The sequence below is a fragment of the Danio rerio genome, chromosome 1 (genome assembly GCF_049306965.1).
Source record: "Danio rerio strain Tuebingen ecotype United States chromosome 1, GRCz12tu, whole genome shotgun sequence".
In the NCBI taxonomy this organism is placed as follows: Eukaryota; Metazoa; Chordata; class Actinopteri; order Cypriniformes; family Danionidae; genus Danio; species Danio rerio.
This window is the reverse complement of record NC_133176.1, coordinates 530296-556274: the sequence shown is the minus strand read 5'-3', so window position 1 is coordinate 556274 and position 25979 is coordinate 530296. Positions and strand designations below refer to the sequence as shown.

The window sequence follows — 25979 nt, the reverse complement described above, 5'->3', positions numbered from 1 at the left end:
TTGTGTGCTCACAATTTCAAAACAATGATGATGAAAACAAACTAAATCAGAGAATAAACAGGAATCAGAGAATAAAATTCAAAAGCTTTTAAGATCTTTGTTAAGACTCTTTTTATACATTAAGACCTTATAACCACTTTTCAACAGGAAACGCTGGCGAGATTAACTAACAGTATATTAACTAAATATTATTGTAAAAAAAATGTATCTAAAACACAAACATTATTCATACACGGAATAAAACTCTATAAACACTGAATAAAGAATTAAATCTAGCTAATTCAGCAGGTTGGCACCTGTAGAGCTGCAGAAATAATGGTGTGGCCTTGGTATGCAGCATAATGTCAAATCTAGCAGGGCTTTACTGATTTCATAAACTACACAGCATCCTGATATTTGCAGATTTAATTCAGGCAAACTTTAGCATACAGCAAAGCATTGCATAATAAAAAATTATATAAAATTTAATACCTTGCCAAATACTATTTAACACTTTTTAAAGACCATAAATTTCTCTACATTGATGTATCCACTTTTAAAGACTCCGCAGACAGCCTATAAACACACTTTAAAATTTACTTTTAACAAAATATTCCTTTTTTTAAAGGATTCACACTTTAAAGTATCTTTATTTTTATTTATTTATTTTTTCTAAAATCTCTCCAGACAAAATACATTTTCTCTTAACAAAAAAATAAGTAATTTTAAAAGCATGTGTTTAACATTTCGCTGCGGAAGAGAGATTTAGTGAGAGATCAGACCATCAGTGTTGTGTTACCTCTCTGACGCCCTGCAGGATCTCCTGAAGGTCTCCTCCGTCACTCAGAGCGCTGCATGAGCTGGACTGATCTCTCTCCACCATCAGACTGTCTCTCTCAGCACAGGCTGACTGCAGATCCGCTCTCAGCTGCACAATCTGACAATGATGACACTCTTATCAAACAGGAAATTCACACATCTCCCACTGCAAAGTAGAGCTGAAACCCTAAATTCAAATTTCATTCTTAAATACAAGCAAAACTCAAACATTAAGGCAATATATAAAACTCTTATGCTTTTTACCAGATGTGCAACGCATGTCTGCTGTCTCTAGAGTGTGTGTTTCAGTTTGAGCTGAAAATATTACACAAATAAGGTTTTCTAACTCTCTGAAACCGACCCTTTAAGGCTTATGGTCATGATTGAGACATCTGACAGCCTGATCAGGCTAGTGACTAGTGAATGGAGCTGACTGAGACGCAGCCTCAGTGTTCAGCAGCTGATGTTGTGCTGTTCTTACCGTCTGGTTGTGTTCTGTGTTGCTCTCCATCAGCTGGTCTCTCTCTACTGTCACAGCGCTGAGCTTTTCTTCAGTCGTCTTCATCTCCTCTAGATGCTCCTTCTGCTCTCGGCTCATCTCAGACACCAGATGATCTTTCTCTGCAGAAACCGACTCCAGCTCTTGACGCAGATGCAGCAGCTGCACAGAAAAAGGAGATCAGGGTGATGCTTTCACTGACACCATTAGTGCTGTTAGAAAATATTCCCATATGCAATATTGTGATACAGGGTATATACAGGAATGCTGGAGTTTAAAATCAACACATCAGTAACACTTTAGTTTAGCTCACAATTCATGCTATTAACTACTGGCTTATTGATACGTGAACCATTTACTGGAGACTTACTCTGAACGGATTATCTGAATAAGTGAATCATCTGCTGGAGACGGCCATAATATTATGGCTGTCTGCAATATTTCAGTAGCAAATTGGTGCATTGTAATACCAATTTTCCATTTATTTTAGATTGTGTATGACTAATATTTGTATCTGCCACATGAAATCACACGTGATTTATCATTCAGCCCTAGTTCATTTACTCACATTCTCCTGGTTCTCCTCTAGATCTGTCCTCAGCTGGTTCTTTTCCTCTCGGTTGGCCTTTAGGAGGTCCAGGAGCTGCTCTCGCTCCTTCGTGATGGAGGCCAGATCCTGATCTCTCTCCGTCAGCAGACGCTCTCTCTCAGCACAGCCCGACTCAACATCAGCCCTCAACTGGAGCACCTGGGAGGAGGAAATACAGTTCAACAATCAGAAGAAGGAAAAAAGCTAAAACCTGAGCGCATATATTGGGCAACACATTATGGGCTTAGATGTAAACACCACTGTTTCACTTAAGAAAGAATACATTTTATTAAACAGGAAGTAAAATAATAATAATAATAATAAACAGACAAAATCTCTGATATTCCAAAACTTAGATGAAAAAAACAATTAATTAATCAATAAATGGTATAAATAAAGTGGTATAAATAAAACCTGGCTATTCCTTAACTTGGCCAATAAATAAAAAACTAACAACAACAACAGCAATAATAATAAATCCCTGATATTTCATAACTTGGACAAAATAATAATAATAATAATAATACATCCCTGATATTCCATAACTTGGACAAATAATAATATTAATAATAATAATAATAAATCATTGATATTCCATAACTTGGACAAATACTACTACTACTACTACTACTACTACTAATAATAATAATAATAAATCATTGATATTCCATAACTTGGACAAATACTACTACTACTACTAATAATAATAATAATAATAAATCCCTGATATTCCATAACTTGGACAAAAATATTATTATTATTATTAATAATATTAATAACAATAATAATAATAATACATCCCTGATATTCCATAACTTGGACAAAATAATATTATTATTATTATTATTAATAATAATAATAATAATAATAATAATAATAATAATAATAAATCCCTGATATTCCATAACTTGGACAAAAAATAAATAAAAACAACAATAATAATTATTAAAAAAATTCCCTGACTTCATGAATTTCTATTCTGTAACTTTTAAAAATGTCTATGATATTCCAGAAACACCATGAGCCATGTGAACAGTGATCATCAGCACACGGGTGAGATGATGATGATGATGTGATCTGCAGAGAGTCTCACCATATCCTGGTTTTCCTCCAGATCTCTCCTCAGCTGTTCGCTCTGGTCTTTGAGCTGCTGTACGGTCTGCTGGAGCGCATCTCTCTCCTCAGTCAGTCTACAGCTCAGGTTCTCCATATCACTGCTCTTCTCCGTCAGCAGACGCTCTCTCTCTGCACACACAGACTGCAGATCTGCCCTCAACTGGAGCACCTAAGAGGAGACACAGATTAACAATCAGAAGAAAAAACAAATCTTCAGCACATATGTTGGGCAACACATCATGGGCTAACAAGTAAAAAAAATATAGACCAATCGATCGTGAGGATAAAAATGTAATGAAAAAAAAAAAAAAAACTAAGATGTGTACATTTGAACACGAAAAAAAGACACAAATATTGCTGCAAATGTTGAAAAATTCATCAGTTTTTGTAGGATTTAGATATCAGAAATCCTAAAAGAAATTCCCATTCAATGCGGGAACCCTGATGATCAGCACACGTGTGAGATGAAAATGATGAAGATGATGATGATGTGATCTGCAGAGAGTCTCACCATGTCCTGGTTTTCCTCCAGATCTCTCCTCAGCTGTTCGCTCTGGTCTGAGAGCTGCTGTACGGTCTGCTGGAGCGCATCTCTCTCCTCCGTCAGTCTACAGCTCATCTTCTCCATCTCCTCCACATCTCTGCTCCTGTCCATCAGCAGACGCTCTCTCTCTGCACACACAGACTCCAGATCTGCCCTCAACTGGAGCACCTAAGAGGAGACACAGTTCAACAATCAGAATTAAATTAATTAATTAATTAATAAATAAGAAAATTAATTTGAACAAACCTATAAAGAAAAAAAGGATGCCATGCAGAATGCATAGAAACAATTGGTGTGGCACAACATTACTCTTAGTATTTGATTGGACATGTCAGATTTTACATTATACAAAACTAAACTCATTTACAAGCACTTCACAAGAGCTTTAAAGTACATCAGAAGTACACAGTGGTGACTAAATCCGTTTCCTTTTCCCTATCCTGCTGATTTGAAGCTCAAACGCTGCAGTCAGATTATCATTAAGGGTGCATTGAGAGTGTACCGTCTGCTCTGTCTGCATCAGCTGGTCTCGCAGCTCCTGCAGTGTGCGTTGAAGTTGCTCTTGCTCCTCCGTCAGAGACGTGATGTCGGCCTTCATCTGCTCCGCATCAGTGTGTGTGTTCGGTGAATGCTCGGATAGCAGACGCTCTCGCTCATGACGCACGCTCTCCAGCTCCTCTCTCAGCTGCTGCATCTGCACACACACAGCAGCTATTTACTACAACTAGTGATGTACAAACTAAAACTCTGGCTGAACACTGAGTAACATGCTGTGAATGCCATTTTCAGTAGCCCAAAATTCTGTGCATCTCTTACTTATTTCTGAAAAGCCAGTAATGAGCGAGTGTGACCTACCTGGAGCTCCAGCTGTGACTTGTGTTTAGACTCCTGCTGTTTAGTCTGCAACTCCTCTAAACTCTTCTGCAGATCTTTCACCTTGTCAAGGGCTGCTCTCAGCTCCTCCTGATTTTCAATTGTCTGCATTAAAATAAAAATAAAAAGATGATTTCTTTTACATTAGACAGACTCATAATTAGAGCACTCTTCATTGCTCATTTAAAAGCGCGGAAATTTCTTCCAAGAATCCTGAAAAACTAAATATAATTTCACAGACTCCACAAAATCAGAGCATGTTTTCAGTTTTCCTTTAACATTAACAATAATACAAAATGTTGCTTGATCAAATGAACATTGATGATAAATTTGATGACAGAAAAAACTATACTTTTCAAACATTACACTGCAATAATATTTTTGATCAAACATACACTTGAGCAGAAGTAAATATTAAAATATTAAACAATATATTAAAAGTACTGGACAATTTCATAGCACTTGGAGGAAAACCTGGTTTTATTGAAAACATTAGCACAACACATTCGTCTCTCACCATCTCCACATTCTCCTGAAGGTCAGACTTGAGCTGGTTCTTCTCCTCATTGGTAGCATCCAGCTCCTCTCTCAGCTGCTGAATCTAAGAGATGATAATCATGATCAGTGTGATGCGCTCAGACCCAAATTGACAACGCACGCACGCACGCACGCACGCACGCACGCACGCACGCACGCACGCACGCACGCACGCACGCACGCACGCACGCACGCACGCACGCACGCACGCACGCACGCAAATAACCAATTATTACTCAATATTGAAATGTAGGTTTCCTACTAGTGTTTTTAGCAGTGTGTCACACATATACAGTTGAAGTTTGTATTATTAGCCCCCCTTTAATTTTTTTTCCTTCTTTAAATTTTTCCCAAATGATGTTGATCAGAGCAAGGACATTTTCACAGTATGTCTGATAATATTTTTTTATTTTATTTTTAAATAAAATAATAAAAATAAAAATTTTATTTAAAATTTTTTATTTTTTATTTATTATTATTTTTATTTATTTATTTATTTTATTTTTTATATATTTTTATTTTTTATATATTTTTATTTTTTTTCTTATTTGTTTTATTTCGGCTAGAATAAAAGCAGTTTTTAATTCTTTAAACACCATTTTAAGGTCAATATTATTAGCCCCCTTAGGCTATTTTTTGTTTCGATAGTCTCCAGAACAAACCATCATTATACAATGACTTGCCTGATTACCCTAACCTGCCTAGTTATCCTAATTACCCTAGTGAAGCCTTTAAGCTATATAGAAGTGTCTTGAAGAATATCTAGTCTAATATTTTTTACTGTCATCATGACAAAGAGAAAATAAATCAGTTATTAGAGATGAGTTATTAACACTATTATGTGCAGAAATGTGTTGGAAGAAATTTGCTCTCCGCTAAATTGGGGAAAAAAAATTAAACGGGGGCGAATAATTCTGACTTCAACTATATAACCGTCTACATCTTAGAGTTTCTTGTCTCTTTAAATGTTTTTGTGAATACAGCCTCAGATGAGGAGCTGGTGTGGGTGTTTACCTGCTGGAGAAGCTCATCATGCGGTGTGTCGATCTGTGGGCCGCCGTGCTCCAGCTGAGCCTGCATAAGCTGACAAAAACACTCTATAAACACCTTCCTTTAACCATCACATAGAGCGCTTATAGAAAATCATCATACGCCTTTGAAACAATGACTTTACTGGTCATAAAGCCTAAAATCCAAATAACTTTATCAGGCTTTGAATTGTCTGTTGTAGCCTCTTCTCCTAACCTGCGCCTTTCTACAACTGTATCCCAAAGCTCTTTTGAAAGCAGGGTGTGATGCAAGTACAGGTAGAGATTTTCACAGGGTATGAGGATTTTTTTTAACACTGTATATAAGAGCGGATATTCACCATGCCGTTACTGTCCTCTAAGTCGGCCTTGAGCTGGTCCCGCTGTTCCCGGAGGCTCTGCAGAATCTCCTGCATCTGCTGTTTCTCCTCTGTGATGGAGCTGATGGTGTTTCTCAGACTCTGCAGCTCCTCAGACTCTCCCTCCATCTTCTCAGACAGAAGCAGATCTCTCTCAGCGCAGACTGACGCCAGATCAGCGCTCAGCTGCTCACACTGACACACACGAGCAGGGTAAAATGTTGAAATAGGTATAATTACGTGTTATATTAGTGTTGAATGTATTTTTATTCTGTTGTATTTTTTCTTTTCCATCATTGTGAACTTTCTGCTAGGCTGATTTTACTTTCTCCAGCTTCTGCTTTGGTGTTGAGAATTGTGAAAGTGTCAGGATGTTAGAAATGTACAGGTGTAATAGTAACCTGATTTACAGTGCAGAAACTAAATATGGCCCACGATAATCAATTTAAATAACCGTAATTACTACTGTGACCAAAATAATCATGATTCTGATTTTCCCCATAATGGAGCAGCCCCTGCGTGTGTGTGTGTTTATGCGCATATGTGTGTGTACCTTCTGCTGTGTCTCCTGCAGTGATGTGAGCAGCGTGTCGTTCTCCGTCTGCATGTTGTGCAGTTGTTGTGTGTTGTCGCTCAGCTCTTGGCTCAGTTGTGTTTCCTTCAGCTGCGCCTCCAGCAGATCGCTCTCCATCTGCAGAAGCTGATGCTGAGCTGTAGAGTAATCCACTGTCAGCCTCTGATGAGCTTCACTCACACTGGCCTGAGCAGAACACACAGCGTCTCGCTCCTCGCGCACGCTCCGCAGCTCCTCAGACACAACACACACCTGTGAACAGTCAACATCTGTATTAGGCTGATGACAATTATTATTATATAGGCTGATGCTTTATTATTATATTTTTAAACTACTTTGTATAGTCCTGTAATGTAATGTAATGTAATGTATTTTTTATTTAGTGCCATGTCAGCAACCAAGGCTATCTTCATGGCAGGAATCTTTCAACAATAAATATACAATTTAAAAATCAACAAACAAAATAAAACATAAATTAAATAAGATTTTTTGTGTTAATACATGATAAAAATTCTAAAATCTTTTCTGGTTCCACTTTGTCAAAAATGTCCTTAAAAGAGTTCATTTCATAAAAAGTCCTTCTGGAATCAGTAAAAGCAAGACAGTCCAGTAAAATATGTTTTACAGTGATAGGAGTTTTGCTTGTATAGTCCTAAAGTTTGCACTGCAAAATGTGATCTGCAAATCAGGAGTTTTTAGCCTTGAGATGTTGAGTGATTTGGGCTCCAGATCTGAGGCTGATGTCTGACCTGCTGAGCGCTCTCTTCAAGCCTCAATGTCAGCTGGTTTTTCTGCTCTAACACAGCCTCAAGCTCTTCCTTCAGTGTCTGGATCTGTAGAACAGGTTTAAACATCAGATTAAATTGATTAAGCAGTCGTATATAACAATGTAGAAGAGAGTAATAAGATGAAGATCCCTGACCTGCTGCAGCTCATCAGTCTTCTCCTCGCTGAAGTCCTGCTGATCTTGGTCCAGAATCTGCTGCTGCTGTTTCTCCTGTAACTCACTCTGAAGCTGGAGAATCTGGAGAGAAATAAAACAAAACATGCATTACAAATATTACAACATACAAAAATCATCAGGCTTCCACTGACTAAAAAGCTGAATTTCCAGGTCATCTAAATGAACAGACAAACACAATGACTGCAATACTGCTTCGTCTAATAATGCACCCCATCACACATATTTATACATCATCATCATCATCATCAATGAAAACAACATCACATCACGCATACTGATGAAGCGCATGCAGAGTTTATTCACCAAATGTGTTTACAGCAGAGTCTCTTTTTATTATCACATAAAGAGTTTATCCTACTCGGTTATGCACATTTTGGTGTCTCCATCAAGCATTTATTATGTGATAATCCAAAATGTGCATAAAATATGTGGATGGAAGCATGGGCAAGCTGTTTTTAAAACTCCAGGAGCAGTGGAAAACCCTGATTATTGTATAGCCTAACACAAGTCCTGACTCTGCTGTGGTACAGGCTGCTCACCGTCTGCTCCTTCTCCTCCAGATGTGTCTTCATAGTATCGCTGTCTCTCTCCAGCTGCTGCAGTCGCTCCTGCAGCTCACTTCTCTGCTCTGTGAAAGATGTGACGTCTGTGTTCATCTTCTCCATTAGCTCAGATCTGTCCGACAGCAGACGCTCCTTCTCTACAACTGTGGCCTGCAGCTCCTCTGTGAGCTGCTTTATCTGCACATTAACAAGATACACTAACATTAAGACCAGTGATAAAGACCAATCATGATTAATTGCATAATAAAATAAACCTTTTTAAAATGTGTGCAATATGTAGATTTATTATGTATATGCAAATGCACACATGCATGCATATATTAGAGAAAATGTGTATATTTATACATGAATAAAATCTAAATATCTATATAATAACACTGATTTTGTATAGTTTATATGCATGTGTGTAGCACTAACACACATACGGTGTCAAAAACGTATTCTGGATGTGATTAAACTTTGAACAAACAAAGTTTAACTGTGATTTAAGTCTACAGGCTAACACAAAATGTGAAGTAAATGACAGTAAAACAAATAATAAAAACATTTAGACTTTATGAATCTCATAAATACACCACACATCAGATTTGACAGCGCGCACACACACACACACAACATCAGCAGTGTAATGCATTTTTAATAACCCTTGTTAATTTCAAGCACACCTCGCAGTAAACTGCATTTTACTGCACATGAACTGATCTGTGCTTTAGAGGAATGGAAGTGCACTGGATTTATAACAAGACAAGATGAGAGAAACACTGAAAGGCAGAATGCAGAACACTAAATGTTTCATCTCTGCAATAAACCTCAGTTTTCCTTTACTGGCATGTACCTGCTGGTGCAGCGTGTCCATCTGTCCGTCCTCTCGCTGCTCATCCGGCTCCACTCTCCCAGACTCCAGACGGTTTATTTCTCCCTGAAGCTCCTTCACTTTCTCCTGAGCGTCTCTCAGTTCTGCCTGAGTCTCAATCATCTGCAGGGAAATAAACAGAGTTTAAAACAAATCAGATCATCGTGTTTGTGAGAGTAACTAGAGGTCAACAGATTAATCTGGCTGATTTGAAAATAGACAAAGTGCAAAACTGGAATACTACATCAAATACTTGAGAATAAAGCAGCGTTTCCATCTAATGTGAATCAAAACCATCTCTTCCTACAAAACTGGAGCAAATATGAGGCAAAGAAAGGAAGTTTGAGGTCACATGTGGCATAACTTTACATCTACATGTTAGTGAAAGTGTTTATTTTTATTAACTTAGGCAATTTTTACTTGTGATTGCTAATAAATGTGATAAATTTTGTAGCTTGACATACGAGCAGGCATTGCCATTGGAATCTTTGTAGCTCAAAACTTCCAGTGTCATTCACTTCCATTGATATTTAGACATTAAAACAGCTCGTTATGCTGCTTGATGGTGCAATCTGATATTTTCCTCTTATATTATTCTAAATTTCTGCATCGTCATAATCACACTTGCTTGTAAAGTCAATACTGCACTGATTAAACAGACATTTGTTTTTCAATAAATGTTAAACTTAAGCAGTTATCTGCATCCAGTCTATTTTTATGAAGGAAAACACATCGACTGCCCTGATTTCTAAATATCCGCATCAGAGAAACTCCATATGATCAGCCCTCTATGAGTAAGCGCTTACCATCTCCACATTCTCCTCCAGGTCCGTCTTGAGCTGGTCCCGCTGTTCCCGGAGGCTCTGCAGAATCTCCTGCATCTGCTGTTTCTCCTCTGTGATGGAGCTGATGGTGTTTCTCAGACTCTGCAGCTCCTCAGACTCTCCCTCCATCTTCTCAGACAGAAGCAGATCTCTCTCAGCGCAGACTGACGCCAGATCAGCGCTCAGCTGCTCACACTGACACACACGAGCAGGGTAAAATGTTGAAATAAGTATAATTACGTGTTATATTAGTGTTGATTGTATTTTTATTCTGTTGTATTTTTTCTTTTCCATCATTGTGAACTTTCTGCTAGGCTGATTTTACTTTCTCCAGCTTCTGCTTTGGTGTTGAGAATTGTGAAAGTGTCAGGATGTTAGAAATGTACAGGTGTAATAGTAACCTGATTTACAGTGCAGAAACTAAATATGGCCCACGATAATCAATTTAAATAAGCGTAATTACTACTGTGACCAAAATAATCATGATTCTGATTTTCCCCATAATGGAGCAGCCCCTGCGTGTGTGTGTGTGTGTGTTTATGCGTGTGTGTGTGTACCTTCTGCTGTGCCTCCTGCAGTGATGTGAGCAGCGTGTCGTTCTCCGTCTGCATGTTGTGCAGTTGTTGTGTGTTGTCGCTCAGCTCTTGGCTCAGTTGTGTTTCCTTCAGCTGCGCCTCCAGCAGATCGCTCTCCATCTGCAGAAGCTGATGCTGAGCTGTAGAGTAATCCTCTGTCAGCCTCTGATGAGCTTCATTCACACTGGCCTGAGCAGAACACACAGCGTCTCGCTCCTCGCGCACGCTCCGCAGCTCCTCAGACACAACACACACCTGAGGGTAAACCATAGAGAGCTGATAAAGTCATCCAGACACAAAAGTAACTCAGAAACTGATTTGCAGCAGCTCTTCTAACCTGTCCCAGTAATTCGTCTACTTTAGCAGGGAGTGTTTCCAACTCGCTCACTTTACTCTGCAGACTCTGCTCTCGCTCCCGGATCTGATCAAGCTCCTTACGTAAATCACACACTGTTTTCTCCAACACAACATTATCTGTCAGATCTATAGAGGAGGATAAGTAGAGTAAACATTAAAACATCTTCATAGTCAATTTAGATTACAGCTCAAAAAAAAAAATTAAAATCCTCTGTGACTCGATTAATTAAATTTCTCTTTGAATTTGTCACATAATGAACAATTTCTAGGTAATAAAAAAAAGAAATTAAAATATTTTAAGACATAATAAATAGACATAATAATTTTGTTATTAAATTTTTACAAAATCCTTAGTAATTTTTGATAAAAGTTAGCAGAATAAAATGTGCAATGTGCTTTTGAAAAATGCAACTATTTAGGAGAGAGTTGAGATATGGAGATATGCATTTCTGTCCAAACTGACTACAAATAGAGTCAATAAATAAATTTAGATTAATTCATTTTCTTTTCGGCTTAGTCCTTCCATTAATCTGGGGTTGCGACAGCAGAATAAACCGCCAACTTATCCAGCATGTTTTCCATAGTGGATGCCCTTCCAGCTGCAACCCATCACTGGGAAACATTCATACACTTTTATTCAAACACACACTAGGGCCAATTTAGTTAATTCCCCTTTAGCTCATGTCTTTGGACTGTGGGGGAAACCGGAGCAAACTCCATACAAAAATGCCAACTGACCCAGCAGAGGCTCGAACCAGTAACCTTCTAGCTGTGAGGCGATCGTGCTACCCACTGCGCCGCTGTGCAGCCATAAACTTTGATATAATACATAATATAGTGGTTTAATATTAATGGTTTCACACGTCAAATTTAAGACTTTAATACATTTTAAGGACCATGATGAATGAAATTTCAGACTTGTACAGAGTTAAACACTAAGGATTTACTCGCTTCATCCAAAAAAATTCCAATTTTGTTATTTCTTAGCCACATATTTTAAATAACGTGTCAAAACAAGCCAACTCTAGTGGTATACATCAGCATATTTCAGTGAAATTAAGACCTAAGGCCTGTATAATTTTGTTTTTGAATTTTAGGAGATTTTAAAACTTTAAGACCCTGACGACATGAGAGATACTGAGTAGAATAATTTGGGTAAATGCATTTAAGGCTGGTTCCACACTTTATTGGGTGAAGAATCATATGCTAACTCCATTGACATTACTAACAATATATATAAAAAAACTATGTTTTTTTTTCCTAATGAGTGCACTATAAAGGGTAAAGATTAGCTCATAAGCTAAGTTCATAGATGGTTATAAATAGTACAGCAGAAACATGAATGATCTATAGAGTAAATGAGTATGTGTGCTTCAGATCATGAAGTCTCTCTCCATCACTACTGCACTCACTCTTTGGCACTTTTCCATCCATCAAAGCTGTGAGTTTGGTGTTTTCATCAAAGGCTCCCATTAGCTCTTTCTGAAGATCCGTTTGCATCTTCTTGAAGCGAGATTTCTCCTGCTCCAGCCTGTCCTGAAGCATCTTCACCTCCGCCTCCATCTTTCCATAGTCTGTAGTCAGGGTCACCTGAGAGAGAGAGAGTTGAGTTTATTGCCATTTCAGCTACTCGCAATACGTCATGAGAAAAAAACAGATAAAACTTAAACATTTTATAAACATGACTATTAAGTAATAAAGAGATTTATAACAGTGAAAATACATCAACCTCATAAATAATATAGAAGGTAAGATGCAAACTAAACTCCTTCATTGTAATAAAATATGTTCTCCCAGATGTTTGGTCTACTCACGTCTCTCTCCTTCAGGGAGATGTTCTCGCTGCGCAGGAAAGCCCATTCCTTCTTGGTCTCCAAACTGAGGGTTTCAGCATCATCCAGAGAGCGGCGCAGACGTGTCACTTCCTGCACAATGTCCTTTCCACTCTGCAGAATGCAATATATTGCATAAATGTAGGAGAAACAATACAGGCAGGGGTGCATTGCAATATTTTACTTTATGAGTGCAGTGATTCAGTGACATACAAAACCCTGCAGTTCAGTGGTCAGGTCTGTTTTCTTCTGAAGCTCTGAGGACATCAACGCCAGATCAGCCTGTGGAGAACAATATATGATGTACTTTACCACCACATAATACAGCACAGTTCAGTACAGAACACTTTTGGGGGTTTTCCACTGCATTACAATCTTTAGATCACATTCCCTCTTCCTCAAAAAACACTTTTCTTCACTTCAGGTCACATGACAGGACTGAAGGGCGGGGCTATAAATGTAAACATAGGGCGGGGCTATAAGTGCTTTAAGGTGGAGCTATCAGTGTTTTAGGGCGGAGCTATACTTAAAATTCTTTCGAAAAAAAGAAACTCATGACGAAATCAGAAACCACTGACTTCCATAGTATTTGTTTTCCCTACTATGGAAGTCAACGGTTACTGGTTTTCAACATTTTTCTAAATGTCTACCTTTGGGTTTAACTAAAGAAAATAATTAAAACTGGTTTATGACAAGTGAAGGATGAGTGAATGTCAGTATTGGATGAATTATCCTTTTAAGAGCAGGACATCCATGTGACAAACAAAAAGAGAGTGTAAACAGACCTTCAGCTTTTGGATCATGTCTTCAGACTGTTTTAAATTCTTCTCCAATCTGCTGTTTTCAGCCTCTAATTCTCTCTGTGTGAAGAGCAAATAAAACAGCTCAGCATGAGATATTAGCCATGTTTCCATTAACTTACTTTATGCAGATTTTGGATTATCACCAAAATAGCTGATAATTTTCATTGAAATGCCACAAAAAACTGAGTAGGAAAAACATTTTCTCTGTCAAAAAAAATGCATGAATTAAGATGTAAACACATTTAGTGAATAAAGTCCAGTGTGTGCATTAGTAAAATGTTGTGATTAAGTTTGAACAGCTGATGATGATGATTATGATCAGATAAAAATCTTTATCTAGCTTTGCTTATGAATTAAATTTTAATCTTTGGATGTAAACAGAGCTATTGTCTAAATCCTGACCAAATTAATTATCTAATCACCTCATAATCCCTCTTGCTCTCCTCCTCCAGCTTCTCAAACTCATCTGCATCTCTCCTCTCCTCCATGTCCTTCTGAAGAGCATCTTTATCTTTCTGCAGAGCGTCTTTCTCTTTCTGAAGCGAGTCTTTCTCTGCCTTCAGACTCTCTAGCTCTTCTGTCGTCATGTCCAGCGAGTGCTTGATCATGTCCCGCTCGGCAATAACAGCATCCTACACAAAAAAACAGGCAGAAAAACAGCATTCAAAAGCCATTTCTTGTCTTAATGTCATGCAAAACTAGTCAGAAATACAAGTGTTCACTCACTTTCTCGAAACTAACAGTCTCACAGAGCTGAATAGCCTCTTCCAGATCTTTCTTGACCTGAAAACACATGAGGAAATTCGGTAAAATGTTAGCTTAGGTCTCAACTCCTGGCATTAACAAACACTACTAGCTTAATAGATTACATTATTAAACCTTTAATTAATAAGGTAGAAGTTTGGTTTAGGTTTTGAGTTGCAGAATGAGATTATGTATAACTACTAATGTACACTTAATATCTTAATAATAGGCAGGTAATAACAAAAAATAATAAAAAGACTGCATATTGCACTCGCAGCATACTGGGGAAGGGGCGTGGCTAAGCATATTTCACCCAGTTAGGGTCAATGGACTGCTGTTCCAGAGTGAAAGCAGATGGGCAGACACTGCATAAGCTGTAGTATTAGCAGCTGTACCCGTTCGCACGTGTTCTGTGAGTGCAGCAGCTCTTCTGATGGTTTCTCCAGCTCTGCCACCTTCAGCTCCAGTGAGATGCTCTTCTCCTCAGCGGTTTGTCTCTCTTGAACCTCCGTCTCCAGTCTCCGCTGCAGATCCTCCATCTGCTTCTCCAGCTCAGAGATGGTGTTTTTCTCCTCGTGTGATGGTGCAGACTGAGCCTCCAGCATGTTCTGCAGATGCGAGAGCTTCATCTGGAGCTCAGCGTTCATCTCTTCTGCTATCTGTTTGCTCTGAGTCTCGGCCTCCAGCTGACTCTCCAGAGACGACACCTTCTGCATCAGCTCGCTCGCACGGGGAGAGTCCAGAAAATGACTCCTGAACAGAGGAAATGAAGATGAGGTTTACTGTCATTGCACTACAAGTGGACATACAGTGGAATAAAACTCTGTCTCACAGGAACACGATGCTACATAAATAAACAATCATAAATATGAACAACACTGGACATAAGAGCTATTTTAAACCTAATAGAGCTTTTTCTCACCCCTCCGAGGAGCTGCGGACAGTGATGCTGCTCATCTCCATGTCCATGTTGGGTTCCTCCATAGCAGTGAAGTCGAAGCGGCTGTCAAACTCATCCATATCTGAACACAACAACAAAATTACAACACAGTATTATATAATTCAAGAAAAGCACAAACTCTTGATCAATATATAATATCATCTTCGTGTAATGATCAGAACATTAAGTTTATTTATTGCCTCATTAGCAACCCATGGCAGGATAGATAAAACATTATATAACAATAATAACTTCATATCTCAATTATACAGAATATATAAATATATATATATATAAACACAATTTGACAAACATTACATAAAATTAAGATCAAAAATGAAATCTAATATAACTGGATACAGAATATATAAGCAAAGATGTTTGTCGTGTGAAACTGTGGTGTATAAAATACCTAACTAAGGACTAAGGCTGCAAAGGAGTGGAGCATCAGCTGCTTTAAACTGGATCAATATTATACTGCACTGTCTCTACTAAAGAATGTCCAACTAATGATAAAAATTGTACATAAATGAAAGTCCTTGAGCTCATACCCTCTCCAACGTCAGCCAGAGAGCAGTCCGCTCTCCTCTTCTTGAGGTACGGCTCTGCAAAACTCATGTCAGTGGAGCAGAGATCCTCATTCAGCAGATGTGCAGATCTCAGCAGTTTCCCACCCCACGTCACTCTCCGCTTGGGGACCTTGAGGTGTAAAACACAATCATCAGATATACAGACTTACATTTTATAAGCTTTTCCATTCTGTGTGGGCAAAATGTAGTTTGAAAATGCTGAGGGACGATTAAAGGTGCAGCAATGCAGAATTCTCATGGTTTGGATTTCAGGTCATGATATCAGTAGAGTTCAGTATAAAGAAGCAAAAGTCAAATCAAAACTCTACAAGCAAAACAAATACCATGAAGCAGTGATAATCCTAAAATAAACAGCGCGTTCATGCATCTAACAGTAGTTAAAGTAACACAAATGATCAAACTTTAAGATTACCAAAACAAAATGTCAGTGGATGACCTCGCACAGATTATTCCATTTAAAATAATAACGCGAGCTACCAAAATAAACACTGCAAACTTTGACTTTAAAGGGAAAGATCAGGCAAAAATGTATTCGCTATTCACTCATCCTCGAGTGTTTCCAAACCAGTTTAAGATATTTTGAAGAATGCTGAAAACTTGTAACCATCGACTTCCATAGTAGAAAAAAACTAAAACTCTGGAAGTCAATGGTTACAGGTTTCCAACTTTCTTTAAAATATCTTCATTTGTGTTCAACAGAAGAAAGAAACAAAGGTTCTGAGTAAACTGCTGTCATCTGTTACCTTCGGGATGAGCGCAATGTTGGAGGAAGTAACCAGTAACTTGGTCAAGTTCTTGATGCGGTCCTCCTGCTCTCTCTGGAGCTGGTCTTTCTCCTGCAGGAGCTGACAGAGAGACTCTCGCTCGGTCGCTGTGGTTTGAGTCACAGACGAAACCTGTGCAGTCAGGAGTGAAACACATGAGGAGAGGAGAGGATGGGTTGAGTTATGACAAACACTAGAATACACAAGACAAGCCACTCGTACAGTTCTGAATGGGAAAAATGTGTTAACAGTCAATATGGCTAGTAAAGTCCTGCATTCTGGTGCAGGAGCCAATCATTGATCACTATAGAGTGAGGATTCTCCAGGGGAGGGTCTCAGTGCAGACATGTGTTTAGGACAGTTTCTGCAGCTTCATTATGAATGCTCTGGGGTCAGCAAACACACTGGAATCTCAGCCAATACATGCTTCAAACACGGGAGAAATATATCCACTGAAAGCTTCAAACCCCTACTCTTAAACAAACTACAAACAGATGTTTTTGGCTTAATAAACAATTGTTCTCCGGTTTTGTTTTTTGTATGAAACGAACACAAGGTACAGTCCGTCCCTGACAATGGCACATCCCATAAATCACAATGATGAGTGAATGCTAATGTGAGAGAGCTGCAGAGTGACATGCAGAGCACATTCTCACCTCCTGCAGACGGCGTTTAAGATCCACAATCTCATTTCTGTATCTTCTCAACAGAGCTCCTTCATCAGAGACCTCCGTGACATGAGGGTCATTCTTCATCCGTTTTGCAGCACTAGCAAACTTTAAATCACAGTAAAAACACACTCAGTGCAATATAGTGTATGTTTTCATTATTTTATATGCTTTTTTTTCTCAGCACAAAAAAACACCCTATTTTTATGTGATGAACTGATCCCATAATATCCACCAATCAACCATAGCTAATTGCACAGTTTGAAGTTGCGACAGGATTTGTGCTGTCCTCTCGTACCTGCAGAGTGCTGACGGTCTCGTCCACCGTGGCTGGAGTGATGGTGCAGATGATGACGGTTTTGGCATTACCGCCTAAAGAGTTCTGCAGGATTCTGGTAAGTTTGCTGTCTCTGTAATTCAAGAAGCCCCTTTGGGATAAAACAGGAGCGTTATCATTACATTATATTCAAGATTTAAAGTGTCTATTGTCATTTGGAGCAATGAACATGTTCCCTGTACAATCAAATTCTTACTTTGCTGTCCACAGTCAATGCCAATTGTGTTTATGTATATACACACACTTGGCATTCAGTGTGGATATATATATATATATATATATATATCTCAAAATAGGCATGCAAAAAAGTAAACTTCAGTAAAAACTATTAAATGAATAATAATAAAAAAATTTCCATCTAGATAAGTGTGTAAATGTTTAAAACCTGTTTCCAGCAGACAATGAATAACGTGCAACAGTAACAGACGGGTACATGTGCAGTAATTAAAATAACTCACTTCTGACTCTCATCAGATAATTTCTTGATGACTTGACCCAGTGTGAACAGACTGCGGTTTATATTGCAGCCTTCTTTAAAACGGGCTCCTGAAACCAGAGGAACAATGTTCAACCATTAGTAATTATATTAAACCTTCCCAAACCTTTCAAAAACAAAAAGCTCACTCTTCAGCCGTTCAGTCACTTTTTTTGTTCAAATGCATTGTGTAAATTATTCAGTTCACCATTATTTGAATATGCAAACAACCTTCCTAGAGATAAACACTGTGAAACTTCTGTGAATTAAAAGTAACAATATAAGATCTTATATATTTTGGCCAGACTGCTGCCATCTGGTGATGAATAGGCAACAACACCAGTCAAGATCATAAAATCATGTGGTGATGAATGATTGCTTCAAGTTCTGTGCAGCTTCCAGACGTACTGTGCTCAGAAAATAGACATTTGGAAAATTTTACACCATTATTTTTTTTAAACACTTCATGCTACAATCTTATTTATTTCCAATTAAATCTTACAATATTTTCAATTATTGTTGGCCAATTGAATTCTTTTTTTCGATTTGTAAAAATAAATGTTGATAATCTAATTAAGGAAACAATTACCACAAGAAAAGTTATTAAAATTAAAAATTAAACACAACATTAGACTAAAATAAATGTAAACAATAAACAAGGAACATACAAATCTGACTAAAAGAATAAATCAAACTCATCATTACCCTCAGCTCCAGTTTGACTGGCACGTTCAGCTCCAGCGAGATCCACCAAATTCTACAGGAAACAAGTGAGTGAGTGAACAGAATGAATGCGGTTTATTTAAATGACTCCAGTCAAGGGGCGAGTCCCAAATTGCATACCTCTACACTACTTCACACCCTTAAGTAGTATAAATAGTACAAGTACTGAAATATTGCTTTTATTTTAAAATAAGTGCCCTTTAAATACTCTCATGATGCACTTATTTACATAAAATCTAACTGGAAAAGTTATTAAATTTTCACTTCAATCCTATTCATGAATTCCCTTGCAGTGCATTATGGGATATCATAGCATCCATTGGATGTTTATTTCAGAGTCTTGTCAGAATTAGTAGGTCATCTGAGTAGTTGCCTACTGTTTTTACAATACTTTGAATTCAGACATGCAACTCAACTCACATACTGTTTTTGACATACTACACCGCATTTCAGACAGTCTTTATTTTGGATTGAACAAACAAAATTCTTCTACATGAGTTTATAGCGCCTCCTAATGGCTAATGTGGTTACACACATGTGAGCTCAATAGTTTGGTCATTTATTTCACTAATTTGACAACTGTTAAACATAGTCTAGGAAATTGTTAACATTTCCATTTAGTCAATAAGCATTAGTGTAGCATTTCAGATGACACTAAACTCTACACTACATGGTTGAGCATACAAGTGCAGTCTATATAGTGCCATTTAGGACCAACTAATGGTCTCTCACACACACACACAGACGGCTGCTGGTTTGCTCTGAACTCACCAAGTGTGACACTATGATGGCTCCATCAGCGCTTTCACCAGCCGTCGGGTCACTTCTCTCACGGCTCTCCAATATCTGATACACACACACACACACACACACACACACACACACACACACACACACACAGCTTTAGAAAGGAGTCTTAAATCACACCACAAACACACTCCGCCTCATCACCCCTCTTACCATGCGGAAAATGGTGTGAGAGCGGCTGCTCCGCTGGTTCATCTTAGTTTTCCCATAATGACGGTTTTCTGTATGAATAAGATGAGCAAAGAAATGCTGTAATAAACCTCAAGGAGCAAACCAAGGTAAAGTATGACGGATCATGGAGTGAGAGTGCAGAAATGAGCGACAAAAAACACTGCCACAAAACTGAGAATTTCCATCACTATCAAACAAGTGAGAGTACAATAAAATACTGACAGAAACTACAGTAAAATAAATAAATAAATAAAAGAAACGAGAGCTGCTTTACTTTCTCCTTTGGTGATCCAGGACAGGGCTTGTTCAGGAGACGTCACCAGCTCCTCCGTCAGATCGGCCACATACACATTTTTCTGTGGAGAGCGGGTCGATTAAAAGCTGAAATAAACTCGCATCCAAACTGCAAATGCACTGAAATCTGACTCACGTAGTTTCCTTCACGAATTTCCAGAGGTTTTCTTTTCCAGCTGTCGCAGAGCAGATCAGTGACCGTTTCGTTGTAGATCTCCATGTAGCTCACGCGCAGGAGAAACTCCTTCTTTGGAAACTGGGAAAACGCAAAGATATTTAGCGAAGGTTGATTTCCATTGACATAAAACCAAATGATTACAAGTCAAAACACTGGACAAACATAGACAAACACTGGAATAATCTACACTTCACTTTCATAATGATGTTGTTCATAATGACTAGGAGCTGGAATCACCAGTCACTTTAGACACAATACAACATTGCTGTGATTTTAAACAGTGTTATATTGGGTAATATATTGCCATTTATTATCTTTTCACAAATTTAAATGATGTCCCATCTGCTTTACATACACAGAAACATTTCCCAGAGCATCTTTCTCACTTAACCTTTAGTGCTATGGTGCAACAACGGCATCAAAAAGCAGACAAACTCACTTTAATGAAAGCTGTCATAAAGGTTGTCTCCATCTTTCCACAATGCACCAATTTTTCCACAATACGACATCTATATCTTGATGTAGCTTACTGCATGCTGAAGGTAACCAGCTCACCAGAAAAAAACTTCAACATTACCATATAATGCATATTCAACCGAATAGTATAAGAAAAGTACAATGAAATCAAATCTATGCATTGCAATGCAGTAGCAATATTTTCCCCCACCCCAAAATAATGAAGGCATTTTCCTTTCGGTAAAAAAAAAAAAAAAAAAAATCAAGCTGTTTTGACAATAAAATGTGCCCTCAGTACTGTTGTTTCCAGTGGTGCCACAGAAATTAAAGTGTACAGTTTTTACGACAGCAATATCCATCAATGCTTACACTTTTAATGGTTTTGAAGACGTCAGCCATGGCGAGAGGGATCACCCCAGGATTGTGTTCACTTCCCATCATGGTGAAGGTCTTTCCAGAAGACGTTTGTCCATAGGCAAATATTGTGCCTGAAAAATTCAATACGTTTACCATGCCTCACAGATAAATTGATCTGAATGACCACTGGTTGTGTGATATTTAGCAGAACAGTTCAGAATACATGTTAATTTTAACCTTTACTATACTGAACTTTATCGTCACATCTCCAGCAGCACATGTGCTATTATGAGGGAAAAGCTTGAGTGCAGGCTAAACACAGTGCAAAATACATTGAATTACATTTAAGAGTATACTGTATATGCAGTATACAAATACACAAAATACAGTGCAATTTACAGCATTTCAGGATTATTTTTCACTTTAATAATCTTTCCTTGTAGATGAAAACACATGCTAGTGTAATTTGATACAGAAAGCTACTAAGGAAGGCAAATATCTGACCTCATGAAAGACGAGACATGTGTATAATAATATATGCTTGGAGTGTTTTTTTTCTTGCCTTTTTAAAACAGAACAACTTTCCTGAAACATTCATGAAAAAAATAACCCTTTTAAAATCTATTTAGTCTTTAAGGTCTTTCATTTATCTACTGTTATCATTTTTATTTGTCACGTTATTGTACTCTGGATCATTCAACCCTACATTTCAGTAAATCACCCGTGTGTCTGTGCTTTGCTGTGCTGGAAAAAATAAATCTTCATTTCTGGACTCACCGTTATAACCTTCAACTGCAGACACGACCAGAGGCTTCGCGATGTCCTGATAGAGTTGAGCAGTGGACTCTGCCGCACTGAACACACGGTCTGAAACACACGAGGACAGCGCATTAACCTGCTAGCCAAAGTCAAAGCACACTGCAAAAGATTGTTTTCTTACTTAGAATCTGTATTGTTTCTAGTCCAAATAATAATAATAATAATAATGATGATAATAATAATATTATCTTAATAATAAATAGACTAGAAAAGATATTGTCTTGTTTTCAGGAATTAAGTGAGCTTTACATTAAAACAAGCTAAATAATTTGTTAATTGGGTAAGCTAAATGTTATTTCAATGCAAAAACAAGATTATTTCGCTTACCCCATTAGCAGATGATTATTATTATTAATATTATCAACATCATCATTATTTCATTTATTAAAACAAGAAAATATTTTTTGCTTGTCTAGATTTTTTAAAAACATTTGGACTGGAAACAAGACTTCAAGTAAGAAAAGGAATTTCTTCTAGTCAGTGTTAGACAGGGATTTTACACTGTTTCCAAAGTCAAATTTAAGCCATTTTAAAACTTTTTCAGCACTTTGCATGTGTGAGAAGTTTCATATTTCCACACACATACAAAAATAAATAAGTCACATAATATCAGATGTTAATTGTTAGATACCATACTGAAAGTTTGGTATAATTTTTTCTCATCATAAATGTGTCTCCTTTCATCTTGAATTAATATTTATTTAGTGACAGATTGTGAAAGAAACAACACAATTATAATTTTAAGTAGGGCTGCATGATATTGTAAAAATCCAGCATTGTGATATTGATCATTTTGCAATATATAAATATATATTGCAATATGAATAAAATTTCTGCAGGTGACTTAATACCTTTATCTGGAAAGAATTTACAATGTTAAATGAAGTGGGATGATTCTGCAGTGGGAGTGCATCTCTGTAAAATCTAATAAACAATCTATACATTTTTTGGTGTTCCCCGACACATTTTCGTTGTGGTCTGTGCTACTTGTAGTGAATATCTGTATTTGCATGTGTTGTGAGTATTTTCATGCATGTTTAGTCAGTGATTGATGAATTAATGCTTACTATTTGCATCTCCATAAAATCTAACAAACAACCTATAAACTTTTTGGAGACCCCCAACACGTTTTCGTTGTGGTCTGTGCCATCTGCAGTGCATTTCTGTATTTACGCATGTTGTGGGTATTTTCATGTATAACAATCTATAAATACAATCAAGAAAAAGATACAACAAAAATCAAACGTTTTTCTCGGGTCTAACGGTGTTCAAGGACAGTAAATGAATTATCAAAATAAAAACAATTCAATAAAATGAATCATTGTTAAAGTCACAAATGGTACAATTTCTTATGCCTGAATGCTTTTAAAATCATTATACGATTACAAGCATCAAAAACACATGCAAATGATAAATTATAATACAAACTCAGCGTTGCATATATCCTGCAATGTGTGTCTATTGCGAATGATCACATTGCTATATCCACACTGAAACGATATATCGTGCAGCCCTATATTCAAACACTTTATCCAAAACCGAAGCATTTTGCAAACCTGGAAATCATTAGACTTAAATTCTATTTACGCATCTTACTTACTAGTCAGTGTCTGATCATTAACCAGTGCTCTACTACTTGGATTGCCAGAGCTAGTATTAGTTAGTGTCAGAGCATTAAACAGTGTTCTAGTCAGTGTCAGAACATCAACCAGTGATTTTAGGTCAGTGTCAGACCATTACCCATCACTAGAGCTCCACTCACCGAAGCTGTAGCTCTTGGTCTGGGCTCCATCTTCATCCAGCTGATGGATGGCCTGTTTATCAGATCTCCAGTAGAGCTGAACCGGCTCCGAGCTCTCAGATGCCTCCCTGAAATCATCAGATTATCCTTCAATTACAGGCGACTGTTTTACTCATGCTTAAGGGGTTCTTAAAGTTTATGATGTTCTTTATGATTTTAAGCACAAAGCAAGATATAATGAAGAATTTTCAGCCACTGACATCCATAACAGGAACATAAAATAGTATGGGAGCCAATGCATGTTGTTTTTTACTAGCATTCTTCAGTGTGTATTATGTTCAACAGAGGATATTAGGGTTGGAACAAATGAAGGAGGATGTAATAATTACATAATTTACATTTTAAGTGAACTATCTTCTTTTAATTGAACAAATGAGTTGACTGACAGACTGTCAAACTGCACAATATGAAGCTATTAAGCAATGTAGTCTTTCTATTCAGTTTTTGAAATAGATTTAACACATAAATACAGCAAAACTAACAGATAAATACAATACAAGTGTAACTTACTATATGCAGACTTAAGATGGTGTCAGTTAATAATTGTAAACATGGCTCAGAAATAGCTCGAAATACAGCAATAGGAGTATGTTATAGTTAAAAATAAACTGTTTTACTGAGTTTTATAGAAGTAAGTTAAGTTAATCTTGTTTCTGAAATGAAACTCAAACTAACAGATATTCAAACGTGAGGCGATGTCAGGAGCGTTAGCGAACCCCTCGACTCGTCTTTCAGTGATAACCGCGGACTGCTTTAAGTGAATTTTACCTCCAGATTTTGAATATGAAATTATTCTTACCGTTTAATCAGAGGCCTGACCCTGACGCACACTTTTACCGCGGATTCTTCCGTCATTTTCGGTCACTCCATTAACGCTGAACGGACTCCGGTTAACTTTCCGCCTAACCGACTGACTGGGCGCTGGTGAGATTTAAAATTCTAACCGACTTTCCATTGGACGGCGAGCTGTGCTCATGCGCTGATCAACAGCCGCGCTCATTGGTCCCTGCTGAAACAACAAAGCACTCAGAGGGGATACAGCTGCAGCCAAAGAAATGTATTCATTCATTTTCAATCGGCTTAGTCTATTTATTCACCAGGGGTCGCCACTTATGAACCGCCAACTTATCCAGCATATGTTTTACACAACGGATGCCCTTCCAGCTGCAACCCAGTACTGGAAAACACCCATACATACATTACGGCCAATAGTTAATAAATTCCTATAGTGCATGTGTTTGGACTGTGGGGGAAACCGGAACACCCGGAGAAAACCCACGCCAACACGGGGAGAACATGCAAACTCCACACAGAAACACCAACTGACCCCGCCAAGACTCGAACCTGCGACCTTCTTGCTGTGAGGCCACAGTGCTAACCACTAAGCCACCTTGTCACCCACGAAAATGATGTCTTATGCAGTAATTGTATTTTAATAACGTCTAAAACACCCCAACCCTTAATCCAGCTCTCAGAATAATGTGAAAACAGCGATTATAACGAGAATTATCTATATATTTTATTAAATAGCCCATTAAATGCATTTTATTAACAGTATAACTCTACCCCAACCCTCACAATGATGTAAAAACAGTAATTATTGTTGTACAGTATCACAAAAAATCTGCTATATTGAATCCGCAGCTGTATCCCATCTACACTTTACCCGTTTCCGAGTAGAGACTCCGCCCAACAGAATTTAAACGAGCTGATCTCATTGAATATGCATGTTCACCTCATGAATATTACTAACGTCTAATAAATATTATAAAGACAGAGCTGTTACACTGCAAAAAAATGAATTAAAAAAATGCTTTTCTTGCATATATTTTTTGTCTTGTTTCTAGACCAAATATCTAAAAGTTCTTAAATCAAGAAGCATTTTCTAGACAAGCAAAACATATTGTCTTGTTTTAAGAAATAATATGCCAAAATGAATTGAGTTTTTCCTTAAATCAAGCAAAATAATTTGCCAGTGGGGTGAGCAAAATAATCTTGTTTTTCGATTTGTGATAAGATTATTTTGCTGACCCCATTGCAAATTATTTTGCTCGATTTAAGAACTTTTAGATATTTGGACTAGAAACAAGACAAAAAATCTAAGTAAGAAAAGCATTTTTTTTTGCAGTGTCATGTTTAGTTTGTGTGTTTTTAGGTTCTTTTGATA

General features: G+C 37.6%; 1 protein-coding gene across 4 annotated transcripts in view; it reads right to left on the bottom strand.

Annotated features, from left to right (window-relative positions):
* cenpe (centromere protein E) overlaps positions 1–24746 on the bottom strand; it is a 36100-nt gene extending 11354 nt beyond the window's left edge. For 2 of the 4 annotated variants that reach the window (XM_073949125.1, XM_073949126.1), the window contains exons 1-39: positions 24612–24724; positions 23774–23880; positions 21970–22059; positions 21205–21323; positions 20338–20457; positions 20182–20263; positions 19890–19957; positions 19701–19775; positions 18912–18963; positions 18190–18277; positions 17693–17822; positions 17383–17502; positions 16706–16858; positions 15924–16071; positions 15355–15454; positions 14828–15185; positions 14415–14471; positions 14111–14320; positions 13671–13745; positions 13099–13167; positions 12868–12999; positions 12466–12643; positions 11034–11179; positions 10679–10951; positions 10104–10316; positions 9280–9420; positions 8421–8621; positions 7840–7941; positions 7667–7750; positions 6897–7169; positions 6326–6538; positions 5971–6039; positions 4937–5020; positions 4402–4524; positions 4049–4240; positions 3514–3714; positions 1866–2045; positions 1280–1459; positions 779–916 (exon numbers count right to left, since the gene is read on the bottom strand). In XM_073949125.1, coding sequence (XP_073805226.1) covers positions 779–916; positions 1280–1459; positions 1866–2045; positions 3514–3714; positions 4049–4240; positions 4402–4524; positions 4937–5020; positions 5971–6039; positions 6326–6538; positions 6897–7169; positions 7667–7750; positions 7840–7941; positions 8421–8621; positions 9280–9420; positions 10104–10316; positions 10679–10951; positions 11034–11179; positions 12466–12643; positions 12868–12999; positions 13099–13167; positions 13671–13745; positions 14111–14320; positions 14415–14471; positions 14828–15185; positions 15355–15454; positions 15924–16071; positions 16706–16858; positions 17383–17502; positions 17693–17822; positions 18190–18277; positions 18912–18963; positions 19701–19775; positions 19890–19957; positions 20182–20263; positions 20338–20457; positions 21205–21323; positions 21970–22059; positions 23774–23880; positions 24612–24667 — 5400 coding nt within the window. In that variant the 5' untranslated portion in view covers positions 24668–24724. Of the gene's footprint in view, positions 1–778; positions 917–1279; positions 1460–1865; positions 2046–2979; positions 3172–3513; positions 3715–4048; positions 4241–4401; positions 4525–4936; positions 5021–5970; positions 6040–6325; positions 6539–6896; positions 7170–7666; positions 7751–7839; positions 7942–8420; positions 8622–9279; positions 9421–10103; positions 10317–10678; positions 10952–11033; positions 11180–12465; positions 12644–12867; positions 13000–13098; positions 13168–13670; positions 13746–14110; positions 14321–14414; positions 14472–14827; positions 15186–15354; positions 15455–15923; positions 16072–16705; positions 16859–17382; positions 17503–17692; positions 17823–18189; positions 18278–18911; positions 18964–19700; positions 19776–19889; positions 19958–20181; positions 20264–20337; positions 20458–21204; positions 21324–21969; positions 22060–23773; positions 23881–24611 lie in introns of all 4 variants that reach the window. The other 2 variants (NM_001327759.1, XM_005168005.5) reach the window with 2 other exon arrangements.
* Positions 24747–25979: the final 1233 nt, after the last annotated feature.